General features: G+C 26.6%; 1 protein-coding gene across 1 annotated transcript; it reads left to right on the forward strand.

Moving 5' to 3' along the window:
* Positions 1–19,419: 19,419 nt before the first annotated feature.
* Positions 19,420–21,644, forward strand: LOC112751727 (protein DETOXIFICATION 49). Its single transcript, XM_025800953.2, has one exon. It carries the CDS (start codon positions 19,426–19,428, stop codon positions 21,208–21,210), a length of 1,785 nt encoding a protein of 594 aa, XP_025656738.1. The 5' UTR covers positions 19,420–19,425; the 3' UTR covers positions 21,211–21,644.
* The last annotated feature ends 889 nt before the right edge of the window (positions 21,645–22,533 follow it).

Here is a 22,533-nt window from a genome sequence, read left to right on the forward strand (position 1 = left end):
GAGAAAGGAGAGTGATAAGAGGGTGGCTACAAAGAAGTTGGATGGAGTATGAACGGGTTATAGATCTTTGAATTGAAGAATGGTTATGCAAATAAGGATTAGAAATTTAGGACTTCTCTATATATACGTGATATGTGAAATGACTAAAAAACATATGTGATAATTAAGTAAATTTATTAATTTAAAAAATTAGCAGGATGGAACGGGATCCCGGAGCGGGTCCACGCCTGTCTCGGGAGAATTTCGTCCTCTGTCCCATCTTCCTGAAAAAAAAATTTCACAGATCTCATGAAAATTTTTGCGAGAATTTTCGCATCTCGAGAAATTTTTGCCATCCCTAACTTTTAGTCATTAGGTTAATTTGATCAGTTAAGATTAAATGTACTTAATAAATAACATATAGACAAGGTATTTATTATAATCATTTAATTTATGGGAGAATATATTTATAACTATTATATTTATAGTTATTATCTTTGATTTTTATTAAAATATATTTAATAAATAAATTAAAATAGATTTCATATAATTAAAAAAAATAATATAGTATTTATTATTAAACCATACAATGTTTTGCGCGAAATTTTATAAGGCAGTAGTTTGATAGGCATTTTGCACGAAAAATAACTATTGTTTTTACTTTTTGAGTTTATTGAAAGATGAATATATAGACAAAATTATTTTAAAACAAAGGAATTATGTATAATGAATGTTGCTAAAAAACACACAATGCAAAATTTCCCTAATATCTTGGCGAGAAAGTAGTGTATATAAAATGAAAAACAAAGAGATCATATGATTTAGCATAGATATACTACGTATGTATGTGGCTCCATTCCTAGCACAGTTAGTTTTTTGTTGCCTTCTAAATATTCAAACTACATATAATGATTCACATATATGACTTCAAATGAATAATTATGCATGGCGCGGCTTATACCTAAATTATCTACATTAGAAATCCTAAGAGTGTTCACAATTATTCTCATTCTCATGTAAGAGAACGTTTTTTATATGGATAAGTAAGTGATGTGTGTGTCATATTCACCAAAGCTTAATCCATAAAAAATTAGCATCTATATATGATATCAAACAACTATTTTCCGGTCAAGAAAAACGTGTAACATAAAAAACTTCTTTTAGAACTCTTTGAGTTTAGGTTTGTTCGATCATTACCATTTACCCTAAAAGCTTAATCAAATTGAATGCGAATAATTTCAAAATAACTATTATAAAAAATAAAATTTAATATTTCAAGTTATGAATTTTATACACAATAATTTTTAACCGTTAAATTAGAGTAATTTATTATTTTTATTTATAAAAAATTAAAATATTGATAAATTAATTATCTAAAAATAAATAAAACTAACTTTAATTTGTATTAGTCAAAGATGAATAAATTATTATTTTTACTATAAAAGTTTAAAGTATTAATAAATCTATTCATAAATAAAATTAACATTTGGATATTTCTATCATACTAAAATTAATTTCGTTTTTTTTATTAAATATTTGTCAGCGTTCTAAATACATATGTAATAATAATAATTTACTCACTAAATTATAGTTAATTTCTACACTAATTCTGACTATGTTTGTTTCTGAGAATAAGAACAAGATAAGATAAGACACAAAGAACACATATACAAAATTTTGTGTTCTTATATTCTTTTTGGTAATAAATTATAACAAATTTTAAAAATCTAATCATTTTTTTTCAAAAAATTTGAGAAAAAAATATAATTATAAAAAATTAACAAGAATAATAAAATAAAAAATAAAAAATAAGATGTGTCTTTTGTTAATTAGTATCTCTGTATTCTAATGTCTTTATTCATGTCTCATTTATCAAATAAAATTTTGTGTCTCTATATCTCTATTTCAATGTTTTATCTCTATAAACAAACAAACGTAGTCAATAACCCGTTTTAGTGAGGTTAGCAGTGGTTTTGAATCGATGCGAAATAATTTTAACGAGGGAATATATAACGCTAATTAAAATGCAATACGCTAGTTGTAATATATGGGGAAATTTGTTTACATAATTAATAGAAAACTAAGGACAAGTTAATTAGTAATATATATGAAATTTACACCATAAAAAATAACTATATATTCTTAGATATTTTTAATTTAAAAAGGGCTACTTCCTAGTATAAGACAAGAGATCACTAATATGAAATAAATTTTAGCGAATAAACCAATTTGGATTTGGAATAATATATATTTGAATCTAAGCTATCATGTATCTTTTGCGGCAGTAACAACCAAATGGGAATGCCATTTTTCTCTCAAGACAAAAGACAGCAAAGTGGCACGAGAAATGGCTTTAATGAAGAAGACAAAGTCAACAAAGTTGTTCAGACTAACATCGATCTTCTTGAAGGTTCTTAATTAGTATGATTATGAAGTTAATTAAAAAGCTAAACGATAAAAGTTAAAACTAAACACCCCCCCCCCCCCTTTATGATGATGTAAACGATGACAATTCAAAAAGACTGAAACTTTAAGAAGTTAAATCTTTGATATAATCCCTTTTTAATTTGGCTTTAATTTGTTTTTGACCTATGAATTTGTGACATAAAAGAATCTAACTATCTCTTGGACCGTTCCTTTTGCAAGATTAGATTAAACAAAATAAATTTGTAATATAATGATCAAATATTTCACTAAGCTTATCGTCAACATAGCATATCTTTGATTTTTATCCCCTCCTCAACGTTTAACACAATGGATAAGAAAAGAGCTTAATTAGGTTGTTAACTTTTTTCATTTAATATTAGTTAATATTTTAAAATAATTTTTTGTTTTAAATACTAAATTAAATTTTAAAATCTCCAAAAGATAAAATTTTAAAATATAATTTAATAATAAAAAATTAACTAATATTAATTAATCTAAAATTAATTCCTTATATTTATTCTTTAAAAAATATAAAAAATTATTTTTAGTTAATCAATATTAATTAATTTAGAATTTAAGATAAATAAAATAATTTTAATACAAATTGAAAAAAAAATCAACTTTCTAGTATTATTCTATTATTTATATTACGAGTAACATGTTAAAATTGATAGCCTAATGTTTAATTTGCAGAAAAATCTAAACATACATGTGAAGCCAAATTTACTTTAACTTGGTCCAAGCTAGGCTTGAATTTAGTTTATTTTGTTTTGTCCTATCGTTTAGGATACATAAGACATAGGTGGAGCTTATGAGTTATGATTGTAACCTGGCCTATAATTGATATTACCCATGCATTTCTGAATAATTTAAACACATAAAATGAAATCTTATCCTATTATTAGGTTTTTCAAACAATGATCATTATTTGAAAATCGGTGGTGATATGCTTTAAGTTACTATCACTGAGACTGTCATAGAAAAACAAAGTGATTAGTGATTACATATACACTCCATTTACGCATTCAATTCTACAAACACTAATTATACGAAAAAGTATACGAAGACAAATTTTTAGTTAACTAATACCAGTTAATTTTGTGATTTAATATTTATAATTTAGAATTTAAGATAAGTAAAATAATTTAAAAAATTGATTAATATTAATTAAAAAAATTAGTTATTCAATATTACTCAATACTATTTTACGGAATATTCTTATATATATATATATATATATATATACACGCTTAATACACGAAAATATTATAATGATAAATAAAACTTATTTCATAAAAACAATAATCCAAAGTAAATTACTTATTACGTGTGGGGAATTGAGAATTTGAGATATCACATCCTCATCAAGATGCTTGCAATGAAAGCAATTTAATTTTAGGGCGAAAATCAAGCCACTACTTTTCAAATCACCCAGATGAACAAAAATAATATTTATTTATTTAAAATTAGTCACTAAATTAATGATTATATATTTTTTAGTTAGATGGTCACCTATTAAATTAATTAAATTTATTATAATAAATTGATCAAAATTTTTATAAAAAATAATTTTTTTTAATATTAAATATGTATTTTTATACGACGATTCATTAATAGTTGATTTTATATATATATATATATATGAAAAATTTGTTAGATCAGCAATTTTTAGTATTTTTGTTATTATTTGATTAATATAAATATTAAATTATTTTTAATAAATAAATTTTATTAATTTATGTGTATAAATTTTAAAAAATTTAGATATAAACTATATTAATTTATATGTATAAAATTTTGATAAATATAAATATAAATTATATGTTTATTATATATAAAATATTTATAAATATAAATATAAATTATTATTAATAAAAAATAATAATATTTATTGCTCCGTATATATATAACATAGTTGATTGATTAATGATTAAATTCAAATGCCCTATATTATAGATAGTTAGTACCTAGGGCCTAGCTAGGAGAATGGAAAGCACAAATGATTGTACTTGATCTTAATTATTCACTAACTAATGATCGAAGTAGAAATGCTAGCAGTACTCATCACTTATTAGGACATCATGTATATATTCAACAAATCAATCACATTCAACCCACCTTTAACTTGCATGCTCAATGACCTCTCTGATCATCCGGATTCGGAATCTAATAATTGAGATCAACTAAAACAATTGTTATAAGTAAGATTCTTTAAGAGTTAAAATAAAAAAATATTATATAATTTTAAAATAAAGAATATGAATTAATAGAAAAATATTATTCTTCTTAATCTCAACTAATTTTTTAAGATAAAAAAATATTAATAATTTTCTCACGATTAAAAACTGAGATTTAATTTGATAATAAATAATTAGTTAACTAATTTCAAAAAATATATTATCACTATTCATTAATCTTTTATTAAATTTATTTATTTATTTATTTGATATTAAATTTAACAAAATAAATACTTTTAACAAAATAAATACTTTAACAAAATGATATCATTCAGACCTTTCAATTTATAAATCTGGATGTTAGATTCATCAATGAAAATACTCTAAAAACTCACAGAAAAAAGAAAATGAGTTAGACCAAAAAAAAAAAAAAGAAAAACTAGGCAAAAAAAAAAGTAATTAACTTGGATAGAAAAAAAAGTAACTTAGACAAATTTATAATATCCAGATTAATCATCCGGTACTAAGGATAATAAATATCTCATATCATACAACCACTCATCCAAAAAATTTAAGCTGATTTAATTTTAGAGTTCACCAAAAATCGAATTTTTGACTTTTCGGATCTAAAGCTCTAATATCATGTCATGATATTACTCATCCCAGAACTGATAAAAAAAGGTAACACTAATGATTATATTTCTAATACTCTCTAAATTTTTATTGTATATATTGTACAAATATTTCATTGACTTGTTGTACTTTCCCTTTTTCAAAAGCTCCTCTAAACCTCGGTCCGTCGCTGCTTACACTTTTGTCATTTCTCTATTTGCACGAGTAATAACAATGATGTAAATATCTTTTTATGGAGATAATTAATAGTACCAAACAAAACAAGATACGACGAATTACGTGGGTTATATATATTTGCTTGTTGGAAATCTATTACTAAGCTTTTAGTACAAATTTCCTCCTTCATTCTCTTGTTTTATTATACCAGCGCAGATCTCATTAATGGTGAGTATTGTCATCATGTTTCGTAATTTCTACCGTGCATGCATAAAATAATCATTAATAATTTACCCTAAAGTCTTTCAAATGCATGATTATTACGAATGGAAACATTTGTACAGGTAGTTTCTTTTTTAATGTGTTTAGATATAATTTAAGTTTATATTAATTAAACATATCTAAAATATACGAAACTTATTTTTAACAGGAATGAATATTTATTGTGCTCTGATAAAATTATTTCTTTGAGATCAATAAAAATTAAATTCTAGATATTTTAATCTTAAAAGTTTTCATACTATATCTATATATTTTGAAAATTCAAATTAATAAATAGGCATATAAATAATTGTATTTTACAATAATTATTGTCAATAAAACAAACTAAATAATAGTATCACAGGAAACAGAAAGAGTATATAATAACTTGATAGCTATATATGTATAATTGTATATAATTCTCAGCTAGTTTTTCCATCAAGAATAATTGACACAGAAAAATCTAAATTATGGACCTACATTCACGTGGTCTCTTGTTCGTCACTGATGTTTTCATTTTCTATTTTAATATATTGTTGTCGATGCATCATTGGTTGATTCTGGATGTGCAGCTATATTCATGTTCATGCTTCTTTAGGAGAGGCAATATTATTCTTTCTGATGAATTGAGTGTATATTTATTAATTAGGGAGTGGTTAACTACAATCTCAACTCATGCACCACTACTTTAAATGCTAGTAATTATAAATGTAAAATAAAAAATACTAGAAAATTAAACCTTTTTTTAATTACATCTAACTTAGTCAAATTTATATGCGCGTACTTTTTTAATATTTTTTTTTATTTACTGGCTTTTTTATTTTTTATTATCATTATTATTATGATCATAATCATCATCATTTTTTTCTCGTCTTATTCTTTATTTATTTATTTTTATTATTATTATTATTATTATTATTTTTATTATCATTGATTATCATCATCTTCTTCTTCTTTTTTGTTTTAATTTTCAAAAGATCACAAATCTAAATTCTTAACAAATTTAAATTCTTAATCCACTCAATCAATAAATACAGTTAAATATATTTTAGATTTAAAAGACACATTAAATTCTTGAAAATGACACAAAATAATTAAATCTCTTATATATTACTTTATATCACACAATAAACTCAATGATAATAAAAACACATTATTTAATTAAAAAGAATACATAAATTTTTGATAAATGACAAAAAAAAATTTAAAACATCGTAAGTCTAAAATCTTAACTCACTCGCCATACAAAATACATTTAGAAGTGGGCGATAAAAATCCAGTGTTGTTGAATTAATTATATTTTAATTGTATTTTAATTTCTTTCGACAAACTAATGTTAAATTACTTTGTGCATGAGAAATTTATATAGGATAAGGAATATGATCTTTTGATCAGGAAGATCGACGATCACTAAATAATTAGATGACTTCAGCAGATGATGTAAGATGTTTGTGAAGGATACGACCACCTCACGACTTGGCTCCGTCCAAATATTAAGAAGGAAGTGGATGTCTATTTTATTACTGATGAGGGATTCCAGTATCGCCGTCTGATGAACAAAACTAACAGGACATCACGAGGTCGTTGAAGTATATCGGTGGATCGGCGACTTTCACGAAGATGAAGAGTAGGCTGGTATGTACATAGTTTGCTAATCTTTGTTAATTATTACTTGAATTAATTATTACTTGATTTATTTTATTAGTTAGTTTCAATATGTGTAGTCTAAGTCTTTGGAGGGTGAGGCGACATTGATGGAGACCTTCAAGCAAATTCATACGTTGAAGGCTAACAAGGAGATATTTGCTGATGAGCGGTATGTGACTCATTATGTGAGTTTCAATTAATTCTAAGTTTGAAATGTAATCGATTTAAAGTCAATTAATTGGTATCCTAATAACAACGTGTGTTACACAGAAGGACTACACGCAGAGATTGGAGGTTGCGATCCAACAATCTCAGCCTAGTGGGGACGATCTCGGCTCTGATGCCTCAGTCGTAGATCCTGATAAGGTTTGGCACGAGACCGCCTCTGAGCCCTACAAAGATTGCGTCTACGGGGTGGGGTCGTTCTTCGCCAATGGCTTTTGCACCTTCACATAGGCGGCTTCATCTGCCTCTGTCTCTGCCACCGGCCCTACCGATTTTGAGGAAGTTGTCGATTTGAGGGAGGATGTGCAGAAGTTCACACAGGAGCTTCACCAATAAACTCAGCAGTCTGAGGAGAGGTATACTTCTTGCATGCGTGGAAGATACTGTTGTCATTAAGGCAGAGCTGACGGAGAAGTTGGAGCTGCTAGAGCGTTTGCGAGACCAGATGGAAGTGTATAATGATCAGATGCGCGCTGGAGGCAGCGGCACTGCTAGTGTGGCACCGATATCAGCACCTAATCCGCCGCCTCAGCAGAGAAAAGATGACGACGACAATGAAATAGCATTACTGGTGCTATTTCATTGTATTTTACTTCTTTGACCTTTTATAATATTCAGACCCTTGATATTTAATAAATTCATTAGTTGATTTTTGAGTTTTGAATTTGTGCATTAATTTTGTAAAAAAAAATTAATTTCACTATTAATTGTGTGCTAGTTGTGCAAAAAAAGATTGCATACCATTAGATTTATCGGTGAAAAAATCTGACGGAAAATGGGTGTCCCAAAGCATAATATGGCGCCAAAATTACCGTCAAAAAATTTGATGGTAACAAACCGCTTATTTTTTTTCATATTAATTGCAAAATCCGACGCAAAATCTGCTAGTAATTAGCATCGAATGAAATAATATGCAAGTAAATATTTTCTAGTGCCGTTTATACCGTCAAATGCATTTCGATGGTAAATAAATTACCGACAAATTCAGAAGATAAATCCACCAATAAATCTGACGATACTCAGTATTTTTTTTGTGGTGAACAAAGAAGAAATATATGATTCACGGGCACATTTTGTGAGTTTAGACTAACTTGGTTAGACTTGGTTGGTTGGCAAAAATATTTAAATGTGTAGCAGGATCGGTATATAATTAGGATGTATTCTTCTTAGTTGAGTGGTTAAGTCACTCGTTCGCTTAAGCAAGTATTAGAAATTTGAATCCCACCTTACGCATACAATAATTAATTGGCCAGCAACAAAGACCCTTAAATATAGCTCAGATGTGCATAGACAAAAAAAAATGTCATATATTTTTTATATATTTTTTATCTGTCAAAATAATTTATTTTAACATATGCGTAAACACTTTTATTAATGACTCAATTATATTTTGAATTGTTATCAATTCGAGTTTTTCTTAGTAGTTTCTTAAACAAATGACTGGTAAAGAATACTGGTGATACAAATTTGAATTTGACGATTCTCTATCTACCGGTCTCAATTCAGCATTTACATCCCTAATTAAATCCTACCAAGCCGAAAAGTTTAGGAGTTGTTTAACACCGGAAGTAAAATCAAATGCAGCTTCTTAGTTTCATTGTAGTTTGATAATAATACATGAGTATGAGTTTAGAAATTTTTTTTGGATAGATAATTTATAAACACTTTTATAAAACTTCGTTGAACCGAGAAGTATACAGAATCGGTTTCGCTACGTTACCAACAGCATATCTGCCAACTTCTGCCAATTCTTATTTATAATTGTGTTTCATGGAAGTGTGTTCGTGGATGTGTCTAATAAAAATATCTTTTTTATAGCTGTGTTTAATAGAAGTGTCTTTATAGATATATTTTCTGGATATGTCTCTTTATATATGTATTTAAAATATATTAATTATTAGACACATCCACAAACAAATTTCTATGAAACACAATTATAAATAAGAGTTGGCAGAAATTGACAGATAATATGTTGGTATCCTATACTTTTCCATACAGAATTAATTAAGGTCAAAGTAGTTTTAATTGGTCGAGTATACTAAAATAATTACCAAGATTTCAATTGTATTAATGACCGACAAAAGTGTATTATGTAATTATATTAATTTTTTTATTTTTTTATCAAATAATTTATCACGTCCTCATGTCATAAAATTATTATTTTTTAAATATTTAAATTAATATAAAAAGATATATAAATAACTACATCTCTAATAAATTAAAATCTTGAGAATTATTTTAAAATACACACTCAATTTGATAGACAATTTTAAAACTTAACTCAAAGTATATAACTATTTCATTGACTTAGTAAGTTGATTGGTGCTATATATGAACTCCCCTAAATTTGTTACATGAAAAACAATAATGCAGGCATGACCTAACCCTTAGAAAAATTTAGAAAAAAAAAAAAAAAAGATATGAAAGCGGAATGGTTCTTACCTAAGCGCGCGGGTATGCATGACTCATGATCCATGCTTTATATATTGCATGCATGCATCAAACATTATCTATTTTGATATTTTCTGTCTCTCTTTTCAATTCAAACTAACAACACAATTTTGTCTTTTACGAATTAGTTATGGCATTCAACATGTTTTTCTATCTCTCTCCTTTTTTTATCTTTTTTATTTAAAGAGAAATCTACCTCTCATTTTTTGTTTCTTTATTTGTATGTATTAACTTATGTTATATGTTGTGCTTCTTTCTTCACTCGATCACGTTTTCTTAATTTTATAATATATATATACACGCACACAATTATATATTATGTCCCCATCTATCTACCTAGCTAAGTTCCACTCGTGTGAATCTTTCTCGTCAACACTTAACAACTTAGTTATGTTTCCTTTTTCTTTTCTTTTGGGTCATGATTTTGTATAGTGCTCTTCAAACTTTAAAATCAATCCCAATTATAGCTAATTGTCTCATTAATTATGGAATTTTCCAACTTAATTTTCAATAAAAGAGGGCACCGAAAATATGTAGTTAAGAGTGAATGTGGATCTGATCCGATCGGATATATATGAATAAAATCTCGATTTAATCCGCACTAAAATCATTGAACTGAATTAGATCTAATTACGTTTTTTAAGTTCAGATTGATTCAAATATCGGATATATTCACAAAACATAAAAAATATTTTTAAAATTTTATTTTTATTGAAAAATTGTCAATATATAATATCTCTTTTTCCATCCTTTTAAACATGCTTAATTACTCCTAAAATATTATTAAATATATTTTTTTAAATAATTAAAATAAAATAACACAACGTATGTGATAATTATTAATTGAAATAAGACATAAAAAAATATTTACTTGTTTATTTATTTTTTATTAGATTCGTAAATATGCAGATATCTACATGAAATATCAATATGATTCTATTAGTGTGTGAATTGGATCTGATCCAATCCAATAATCTTATGAATTGGTTTAATATCCATAATTTTTGGATCAAATTCGAATAAAATATTATGGATATACAAATCAATCTAATCCATAAACACATTTTTTTATATAAGAAGAATAATGAAAATTAAAAAAAAAAGGATACAAAAAAAAAAGGGAGAACAAAAGGGGAACATGTACAATACAATCTTATATATATGCGAAACCTTGGTAGCATTAGAATCTGTGCTCAAATTAATTTACTTCAACAATAAAGAAAAGCAATGTGGAAACTTAAAGATCTGGTCATAGTCAATCTAAGTAAGGTATTAAATGATTATTTAGCAGTAGTATGCTTTTTCCCCCTTTTAATATATCTTTTCAAATATTCAAAACTCATGAATCTATAATTTCGCCCAAGTTCGGTAAAGTCGTTAGGAAAATAAATTTTTTAATGCTGGGTCGTTTAATTTTTTTTTTTAAAAGAAGATTTAGAGCCATTATTTTACCTAAGATTTAGCCAATTTTGTTATTTTCTCCTTTCCTCTCTTTTTTTATTCTCTTTCTTTTGTCGGTTAGAAATAAATTTTTTTTTTCGGATTACTAGTTAGCAAAAAATGGATATTAGTTAGAAAAAGAAAAGTTGATTCCTTTCTTGAACGGATCAAGCATTTTATATATAAGAAATGGTATTTTGTGAAATGGATATTGGTATAATTCTCCCGTGAACAACAAATTTTGAATATGTAGAGTCAAGAATCGAAAAGTTCTTTTTTTCTGTGGGCACCTACACCATATACACCTTTAAAAGTAGTTTTAATAGGTTAAAAAAAAAAAATTCATATTGTGGACAAGAACAACTAATTCAATAGGAAGCAACTAATCATAGAAAAGTTCTAAAGTTACGGCTAAGTTGATTTTATCCCTGTGATCTTAGGGTTATAGAATTAATTCATATATCAATAATGCTAGGAACCAAGATGGTTCCAGCCAAAAACCAGCCAAATGTCTTTGGATAAATCTAAAATTTCTATATAGATGGTACTTATGCTAGGCATTAGAATATTTCTTTTTTTTGTAAATTGGATGGTTCTGAATCTTTTTTCTGATTTATCATGTTTTAGGCATTTGGAGAGAGAAGGAGGGTGAAGAGACGCCGTGATTCACGTTGCAATGATACTGAATGTATCTCCTCCTAATTTGAATGTGGTGAAACATTTAATAACTAATATTTTAAATCATAAATAAATAAAACTAATTACTATATTTATAATTAATTAAGTTTTTTCATTCTGGACTGATTTAGAGTTGATTTCGTATACTTTTCCTTCATATAATCAGCTATTAACTTTTGCATTAGACTATCAATAAATTTTATTGAGGAAGCATACCTAAATTTATAAACACAATCAAAAGATTGATGATTTCGGTATTAATTTGTTTACCTGATTTTGATTAATTGTGGTTTTTTAATCTCTCTCAATCAAAATATTTTGTATCAATGATAAAACTCAATAACAACTTCTTTGATAGAAAAAGATTGCCAAATGACTTTGATATATTAGAGTCTAAAATTATAAATTATTATTTATATTTTGATATAGTTCTTATAAAATTTTAAAATTTAAATAAAATAGAATACCTGAATTTATTTTTATTAGATTCAAATTAAAAATAATAATGATTTATTCAATTTATAACATCTTAACAAAATATATTAAAAATTATAATTTCCTAACATCTTAACCGTGTCTTGAAAAGAAAAAAAAAGCATCGTATTGACTATATATATCTTTTTTATATTTGTTAGCATGACTATAAAGATTTTATATTTATTTAACAAAAATATTATTTTTACATTAAAATTAACTATTAAAATTAGTTATTATGTATTTTTATATTGTATAATTTAATTTATTTTTAATATGTATTATATTTTAATATGTATTCTATACTGATAATTAATTTTAATATATATTTAATATGATTGTTTATTTAAAATTAAAAGCTCTCATATATAAAATCTAAACTATACATCTAAAAAAATTAATTAAAAAATTACGTGCACACTAAAAATTAATTATTAAATCAGTCATTATATATTTATATATAAATATATATAATTTAATAATTTATGTTTAATATATATTTTATTTTAATAACTAATTTTAATATACTGTTATGATAGTTGAAAAATTATATTGACTAATTTTTATTATTTTTTTTATATTTATCGAATAATTACAAGGCTGGCTTACATTCAATTAATAAGGTCAGGTTGATCATTAGTAGTTGGTAGGAAAATTATTTTATCTCCTATTTTGTTTGAGGATAATTAAACAAAAAGTGAAGTGAGCATATTTACTTTTACACCTTAATTATTCTTATATTTTCTTGATAAGTGTGTTAGTCATATGTTAATTAAAAAAATGTGTTATTTATATTTTTATGAGTTGATGAATAGAAAAAAAATAAAAATTACTAATTTATTATATTTATTTTGAATTTTAAAAACAATTTTAGTAAATATTATTGTTATAATTTGTGCTCACTAAAAATAATTTTTATTTTGTTTCCCTAAATATAACTGTTATCATTTATGATATTTTTTAAAAATAAAAATAAAAAATAATTTAAAAAATAACAACAATACCAAACTCCTCCTTGTGTATTGCATGCAAATTTCTATAGCCGAAAAAACTGAAAAAAAATCTTTGTATTTACATTGAAGATATTTAAGATTTCAAAGTAGTTATTTTATTCTTTATTATTTATAATGTTGGAGATATGATGTGCAGTAATGATATATCTCAAAAGCATTGCACATACCAGAGCCAAATGGCAGTGCTACTGTACATCAAAGATAAGATATTATTGAGATTGGAAAAATATGAAATTGAATTATTGTTTATATCCAATTTTAGAAATCCATATATGGATATATATGACCTTCCCAATTGGTGGTACCAGCTGGACCCCTTAACCAATGAGGAACTGACTTGTCCCTTATCCCATTGATACAATCGATGCACCACATTTATATTCATCAAATCAAATTAATTATTCATAATAATATGAAAAAAAAAAGTATCGATATTTTAGTAATTCTAGCCATTGATTTTAAATAAAATTATATATATATAAATTAAAATAAATAATTAAAAATACTAAAATATCAATATTTTAAAATATCAGAAATTATTTTAAAATATATATTATTTTCTTTGGGTAGTCTTGATTCAGTTCAAAAATGGAAAATTCTGTCAACAAATGCCAAAAACTCATGTGCCCCCACAATTATTATATAGAAACTATTCAGATAAAAACGTTTAAAATATTTTTTGTTTAAAGATGTTTTTAAGTAATTATAATTTAATATATATATATATATATAATTATTTAAATTATGTTATTTTTATCAAAATTAGATCATATAAATTGATTTGGCCAATAAATCAATAAATTATAATTTAAACCGGTTTAAATTAATATTTTTTATAAAAAATAATTATAACATCTTTATTATAAAAAATGACTATAATATTCTATATATATATATATATATATATATATATATATATGGGAACCACTCAGATAAAGACGCTTAAAACGTCTTTTTTTAAAGATGTTTTTTAACAATTAAAATTTAACATATATAATCGATTAAACCGTATTATTTATGTCATAATTATATCGACAAACCGATTTGACAAAAAAATCGATGAACCAAATTTTAAACCAGTCTAAATTAATATTTTTTCATAAAACATGACTACAATAATACCCCTTAACTAAAATCCTCTATATATATATATATATATTTTGAGAATCCTAAATTCTAACTCTTTTCTTTTCTCTATGTTGTTATAAGGTTAGGATTTAGGATGTTCAAAAAATATATATATATATATATTTCTTTTCTCTATGTTGTTATAAGGTTAGGATGTAGGATGTTCAAAAAAAATATATATATATATATATATATATATATATATATATATATATATATATAAAATAAGAATATTTTAGTCATTTTTTATAATAAAATTGTAGTCATTTTTTATAAAAAAGAATATTAATTTAAATTGGTTTAAGGTTTGGTTTACCAATTTTTTTACAAAATCAATTTGTTTGATATAATTTTGACAAAAAATAATACATCAATTATATGTATTAAATTTTTAATTAAAAAAAATCATTAAAAAAAGATGTTTTAAATATTTTTATCTAAATAATTCTCTTATTGTATACTATTCAAAATATTTGATAACTAAAAAAATAAACTAAAAATAATCAAAAATAATTTTATTTAATATTTATTAATTATTACAATAATAAATAAATATTAAATAAAATAAATTCTGACATTTTTTTTTATTTTTCTAAATTACCGGTATCCTGTATAGTGCTACATTGAGACAGACTTCTATTCAAAACCTATTTCTATGTTTATTGTATTCTATACCTAATAATGGAAAAAAGATGTACATTTTAATTTGCAGTTTGGCACAACATACATATTTTTCCTTCATAGGATTTGAAATTTGATTAAAGCTAGAGCCTCTCCTTTCTCTATTAACTTTCTTATGTACAATAATGATGGTCATTGCCTCTTATGATACTCAATTGTTGTTTAAAGTGTGGTTACAGCTAGCTAGACAAATAGATCATTTGATTTTAACTAATCTGTCTCGAGTTTAAATTGGTTTACTTATAATAGAAGTAAAAATCACCTTCTAACACCACTAGCTTAGTTATCTTATGCACATAGATAATTTCACATCATTAATTAAATAATATGCTATAAAAAATGTCTCCAAATTATTCATTCATGGACAAAAATATCACTAATTTATAAGAACGATAAAAATACTTTTAAAATATTTTAAAAGTATTAAAAGTGCTCAAACGTGAAAAAAGATTATCTATGTTGACAAAAACATAAACAATAAATTCTAGTATGCTTATATTTATGGTAATTACGTAATTATATAAGTATAGTTAAAATTAAAATTATATTTTTTAACAATATTTGTTAGAAAATATTATTAAATAATAAAAAATATTATTTTAATTTTAATAATATTTTTTTAAATATCATAACTACTGTAACCACTATAATATATATATAACCCAATATAAATTATTTCACTATTTGCAAATTCTGAGACGGGAGATGACCATATAAGCATTATAGTTTCCCACCTTAGTCTTCGATGTTTTTTTTTTTCACTATTTTTTTTATTATTACTGTTAGAAAAGGTAAAAAAGAAATAAAAAAATAATTTGTATTTATTCAAATTATATTGGATGATATAATCTAAAATGATATTTATAAGTACTAAAAGAATTGAAATAATAAAAACATAATATTTTATAATAAATATTTAAATATGTTAAATAATGCTAATTAATGTAATTACAATCACAAATAGAAGGTATATATTTTTTGTCACTATTTAAATAATTTGAAAGCACCTTTTGTGTTTTACTCTTAATAAAATTCCTAAATACTAATCAACAATGTAATTAAGCCAAACAATTTCCACCTCGTAATGCGTCAAAATATTCTTTCATCCATCCATTATCATTTTCTGTACGTGGTTGTCACCATTGAGACTGGCATAACATTATTTCTAGTACACTATATATTTTCTTTTACTTGTTATTATCATACATTGGTTTAAGAATATACTAAAATGTGTTACTATAAACATAAAGAAACCAAAGGAGTCTTGAGCAAATTAAGTTGTAATTTAGCTTCAAACTCTAAGGGATTTAATTTGCCAGACATTTTATTTTTCTTTTTTTGCATGAGACACATAAAATGCCTCGGAATCATAGATACTCAATAACTTTTGTATCTTTGCAGCATATAATACAAGGTAACACCGTCGTATACGAAAAAGGCCAGAAATTTTTAACAAAATTTCAATGTTTTTTTATGTACCTTTGTACAAAACTTTGCATAACCTTTTTAGCTTTTAGGGTTGTTGTACTTATCCAAATTCCAAACTTTGCAAGCTTTGAAAAAAGCATTGTAATAATTTTTGAACTCTAGATTAAAAAACAAACTTGTAAGGACTGATTATTAGTGATTAGGGTTGAATTTTCAAAACAATCAAGAAAAATATACAACAAACAGATTTATGTATCTGACCCATTGTACTTATCCAAATTCCAAGCTTTTGCAACCTTTGACAAAAGTACTGTAATAATTTTTTAACTCTGGATTAAAAAACAAACTTGTAAGGACTGATTAGGGTTGAATTCTAAAAACAATCAACAAAGATAACAAACAAATTTATGTATTTGACCCAATTATTATAAGAGTACAACAAGGGATTATTTTTTAGCCAATACCAGCCTTTTTCTTAATTATATTTTAAAAATGATATTTGTACATTAAAATTAGTCACTAAAATCAGCCACTAATGTATTTATGTATAAATACATGTATGATTTAATTTATTTTTAATGTGTATTTAAATTCCAGCATGTATTTTATACTGGTGACTGATTTTAGTGTACACGTAGCATAACTCATAATATCTTTATTCTATATTTTGATTTCTAATCTTAAACTTTTCAAAAAATGAGAGTTAAAAAAAAATAGTTTTACAATAAAAAATTGACTAATATTAATGACTAATTAAAAATGAGTTCACCCCTGTACTTATTCTTATTATAAACCTTTCACTATAACAAAAATTGACTATTATCAATAAATTTACCAACGACAGTTAAAGTATTAATAAAAAAGTGTGATAATTGGTAATAAATTTTACCGATGCCTCAAAACCGTTGATAACCCAAATTAATATTAGCGACGCCTCAGGTGTCGGTAAAATACGTTGCTAAAATTAAAAAAAAAAAAATTAATTTTACCAATATAATATTATTTGATAGAGACGAAGAGACACTATTGTCTCCGACATAAATCTTGATCATGTATATTTTTATTTTGAGAAACTTACCGAATACAATAATATATTATATATAGAGTGTAAAATTCAAAAACTAATAGTTATTATATTAGTCTTTTATTTTCATCACACATTGGAATAAACCAAATATATGCCTGTAGTTTATCCGTAAATTTAATTTGGAGAAAAAGAAGGTAGTAGAGTGTTGTGGACAAGAGTGAAGAGGGTCGGTTGGAGATTAATCCTAATAGCTAAGTACAAAACAAAGAACACACTATTTTTTTAGAAACTACGTTCTTAATTAATCTAATAAGATTATTACTTATTAGTGATATAAACTGACTTATTTTTTTATTCATTCTTTCGTATACACTTATTAAATAAGAAGTTGCGAGAAAAATTTAAAACAGTCCCTGACAATTATTTCAAAAGACAACGAGGTTTTTGATAAAAAAAAAAACCAACCCAACTTCTGACAATTACTTCGAAAGGACAATGAGGTTCTTGTGCCAAAAAAAAGTTAATGTTATTTTTTTAGCACAGAAACTAATCAGTCCCAAAAAAAAATTTAGGAGTCGGATTGAGTGTTTTTTTTTTTTTTTTGGTCTCGTTGTCCTTTCGAGGTAATTGTCAGGGGTCGAGTGGAGTATTCACTCGAAGAGTCACACTATATTTTATAATAAATATAGAAGGAATAAAAACAATAAAATAAAGAGTTACACAAACTCTTTTTTTTTTTTTGTTTTAATTTGTTGAACAAACATATTATAGATAATAAGTGACCATGTCCCAATAGTCTCAACTCTCAACCATGCCCAGGTATGTGTGAGACAAATAATAATGTTGGTTGGCAAGAAGCAAAAAAAAAATTCAATAAAAAATAATATATATATCATAAGCTAAAGGTTGTGATGAACATTGATGGTGTCTAATGGGCTTCTTGGCTTTTTGGTTAACTTACAAAACTCAGTCCTTGAATAACTGTTCAAGGACAACCTTTGTCTTTGTGTTTAACATGGCCCTTTAATACAACATAAATGAGAAAACACTCCAACACCCTTGTCTACAGTTTCTACCACTTTAATAATATTGTCCCTCTCCCTCATATTTTAGTCACTTCATAAGTAATTATACTATTAAATAAAATAAAATATATAATTTATAATTAATCTTATTATTAATTAGTATTACTACCTCTCTTATTCAGTGGATATTACACTACACCCCTTCATTATATCTGTATAATTGTTGACGTTTTAGCCCTTCCAAAAGGGGAAACAAAAGAATTGCTTAAATACTCTTTACCAGTGTATAGTGTGGATTTGTAATTGCTTAAATAGCTATTCCAACAGTTAAACTATGATTTATTTTATATATAATTCTAAAGATCAGAGTAATTAGGATCCGGTTCTAATTTAAGAAAGAATCAATTTATTTTAGCAACAGATAAGTTTTAAATAACATAATATACTGTATTAAAAATCAGTACAGAATAATATATGTATTTAAATACAAATATAGGATCTTTTATATGTATAAGAGAGTTGAAGTGAGGTGAAAGAGTCCAAAAAGCCCCTCTATATAAAACCCCCCACAAAGAATGGTTTCCAAACCCCCCTCCATTCATTCTTCAAAAAAAAAAAAAACTCACTTTTTCTTTGTTCCCACCCCCCAACAAAAAAGCGTTCTTTTCCCACTTTTACACACATTCACAAAGGAAACAAGAAAGAAAAGTATAACTATGTGTCAGGTAACAACATCTCATGATCTCAACTCTCCAAACATGAACACCAACACATTGACACTACCATTGATCTCCAAAGGAGGAGCAGCAGAAGAAGAAGAAGAAGAATCTCAATCAGATAATAGTAACATCTCAGAGTCATTAAAGGAATTAATATCAATATCAAAGATAGCATTCCCAATGATACTGACAGGGCTATTACTGTATTGCCGTTCAATGATCTCCATGCTGTTCTTAGGACAACTTGGGGAGCTAGCCTTAGCAGGAGGCTCACTAGCACTGGGCTTCGCCAACATCACCGGCTACTCGATCCTCTCCGGCCTAGCCGTGGGAATGGAACCCATCTGTGGACAAGCCTTTGGTGCCAAGAAATTCAGCCTTTTAGGCCTATCCTTACAAAGAACCATTCTCTTGCTTCTCTTGACTTCAATCCCAATATCACTCCTCTGGCTCCACATGAAGCAAATCCTTCTTCTTTGTAACCAAGATGAGGCCATAGCCATAGAAGCACAATCATATCTTCTATTCTCAATCCCTGACCTCATAGCACAGTCTTTTCTTCACCCTTTGAGGATTTATCTCAGAACACAGTCCATTACTCTGCCTCTAACACTCTGTGCCTCTTTCTCAATTCTCCTCCACATACCAATCAACTATCTCCTTGTTTCTCACCTCAACCTTGGAATCAAAGGCGTTGCGCTTAGTGGGGTGTGGACAAATTTCAACCTTGTTGTTTCTTTGCTTCTCTATATAGTCTTCTCAGGAACTCACTCCAAGACATGGGGTGGATTCTCTTCTGAGTGCTTCACAAAATGGAAGCAGCTCTTGAATTTGGCAATCCCAAGCTGCATTTCTGTGTGCCTTGAATGGTGGTGGTACGAGATCATGATCTTGCTGTGTGGTCTGTTATTGAATCCAAGAGCAACCGTAGCTTCAATGGGGATTCTCATCCAAACAACATCGCTGCTCTACATTTTCCCATCTTCTCTGAGCTTCAGTGTTTCCACAAGGGTAGGGAACAAGCTAGGAGCACAAGAGCCTTCAAAGGCGAAACTTTCGGCCATTGTAGGACTCTCTTGCAGCTTCATTTCTGGTGTATCAGCACTGGCTTTTGCTCTAACTGTTAGGAACATGTGGGCAAGCATGTTCACAAGGGACAAAGAGATTATAGCATTGACATCAATGGTGTTACCAATTATAGGTCTTTGTGAACTTGGTAACTGTCCTCAAACCACAGGTTGTGGTGTTCTTAGAGGGACAGCAAGGCCTAAAACAGGTGCTAACATCAACTTAGGTTGCTTCTATCTTGTGGGAATGCCTGTGGCAATTTGGTTAGGCTTCTTTGCTGGCTTTGATTTTCAAGGTTTGTGGCTTGGCCTACTTGCTGCTCAAGGCTCTTGTGCTGTGTCCATGTTGGTTGTTCTTCTTAGAACTGATTGGGATTTAGAAGCTCAAAGGGCTAAGAAATTAACAGCTTCATCAGCATCTGTTGGAGGAGTTTGCAATGATGATGATGATAAGAACAAAGATGTTTATCATCATCATTATGATGCAGACAACAAGTTACCCAAACCTCAAAGCAAGGAAGATTCTTTCTCATCTAATAATTCAGATGAACACCAACACTCTTATTGGGTTTAATTAGTTTTCCTTTATCTTTCTTTTTTTGGTACATAGAATTTAAGGGTGTTCCACACCAATTTAGCTCACTAAGATCTAAACATATCTTCAAACTCAATGGCTTGGTTCTTGTGAGAGATTCTGAAAAAGATAAAAAAAAAAAAATATTTGGGGAATTTGTCTTTAGCTGTATAGGGGAGTGGCAGGTAGAGACAGAGGATAACTTTTTTATTTGATGGAATTTTATTTTTATTTTTATTTTTATTTATTTTTAGGATGAGAAGAAAGAAAAAGGGTGGGAAAATTCTGCATTTTTTTGCAGTGCATTGATTAAATGTCATGGGAAGAAGTAAAAGGAGATTGTGGAAGGGAGTAACAATTATTTCTGTAACGTACTCTTTTATTTTTTTGCTCTCAGCTTTACTCAGAAGAACAGACACTGATTTTCTTCATCATTGCTGATTTGTTAGTTCCTTTAGTTTTTGTACCCACAACACAATTCACGTTTTTGTCTTCTTCTTTCTCTATCTTTTGTTTGTGTCCCTTATAACAAGAACACAAGGCCTTGCAAAACAGATAATATACCATCTTCTGTATCTGTTTCTTGTACTACTTTTACAAATTATGTGAATACTATCAAGTGGGAAAAATATTAGTTTTTATTGTTTTAAAAATAAATCAGATTTCAGCAAACATTTCTTTTAATGTCATCAATTGACTTTAGGACTTAGGACCCAAGAGTCCTTGTTTAAAATTTTGGGACATGTAATAAATTTACATATCAAATAATGTACTATATCGTGGCTAAAAATTTTAATATGAAAGAATCATGGGTATATGCTAAAAAAATGATTCTGACTATGTAATTGACGAATATATGGGAGTAAAAAAGTAGTCAAAAACAAAAAATTTAAAAAACACGAGTTAACAATATCATAATTAATGAATTTTTTGCTCTCAAAAAAATTACTTTTTGCTCATAACAAATTCTCCCTATCTATATTTTTGTATTACACTATTTTAGTTTACATTTCCATTTATTTAAGAGAAAAGGATAAATAGGTCCCTAACCTTTTGTTTTACGGATATTTTCGTCCTTAACCATTGAAAAATACTTTTAAGTCCCTGATCTTCACAAAATTTGGACGGATCAGTCCCTAACGGAGGCATTTGGACGGATCAGTCCCTGACGGAAGCATTTAGACGGAGGGACTGATCCGTCCAAGTTTTGTGAAGGTCATGGACTTAAAAGTATTTTTTAATGGTCAAGGACAAAAATGTTCGGGAGACAAAAGGTCAAGAACCTATTTGTCCTTTTCTCTTTATTTAAAAAATAAAAAGTGT

This window comes from Arachis hypogaea, chromosome 15 (genome assembly GCF_003086295.3).
Source record: "Arachis hypogaea cultivar Tifrunner chromosome 15, arahy.Tifrunner.gnm2.J5K5, whole genome shotgun sequence".
Lineage (NCBI taxonomy): Eukaryota > Viridiplantae > Streptophyta > Magnoliopsida > Fabales > Fabaceae > Arachis > Arachis hypogaea.

What these genes read in the sequence shown, in the direction of transcription:
- LOC112751727 (XM_025800953.2), top strand. Translation starts at nt 19,426, where the DNA reads ATGGTTTCCAAACCCCCCTCCATTCATTCTTCAAAAAAAAAAAAAACT.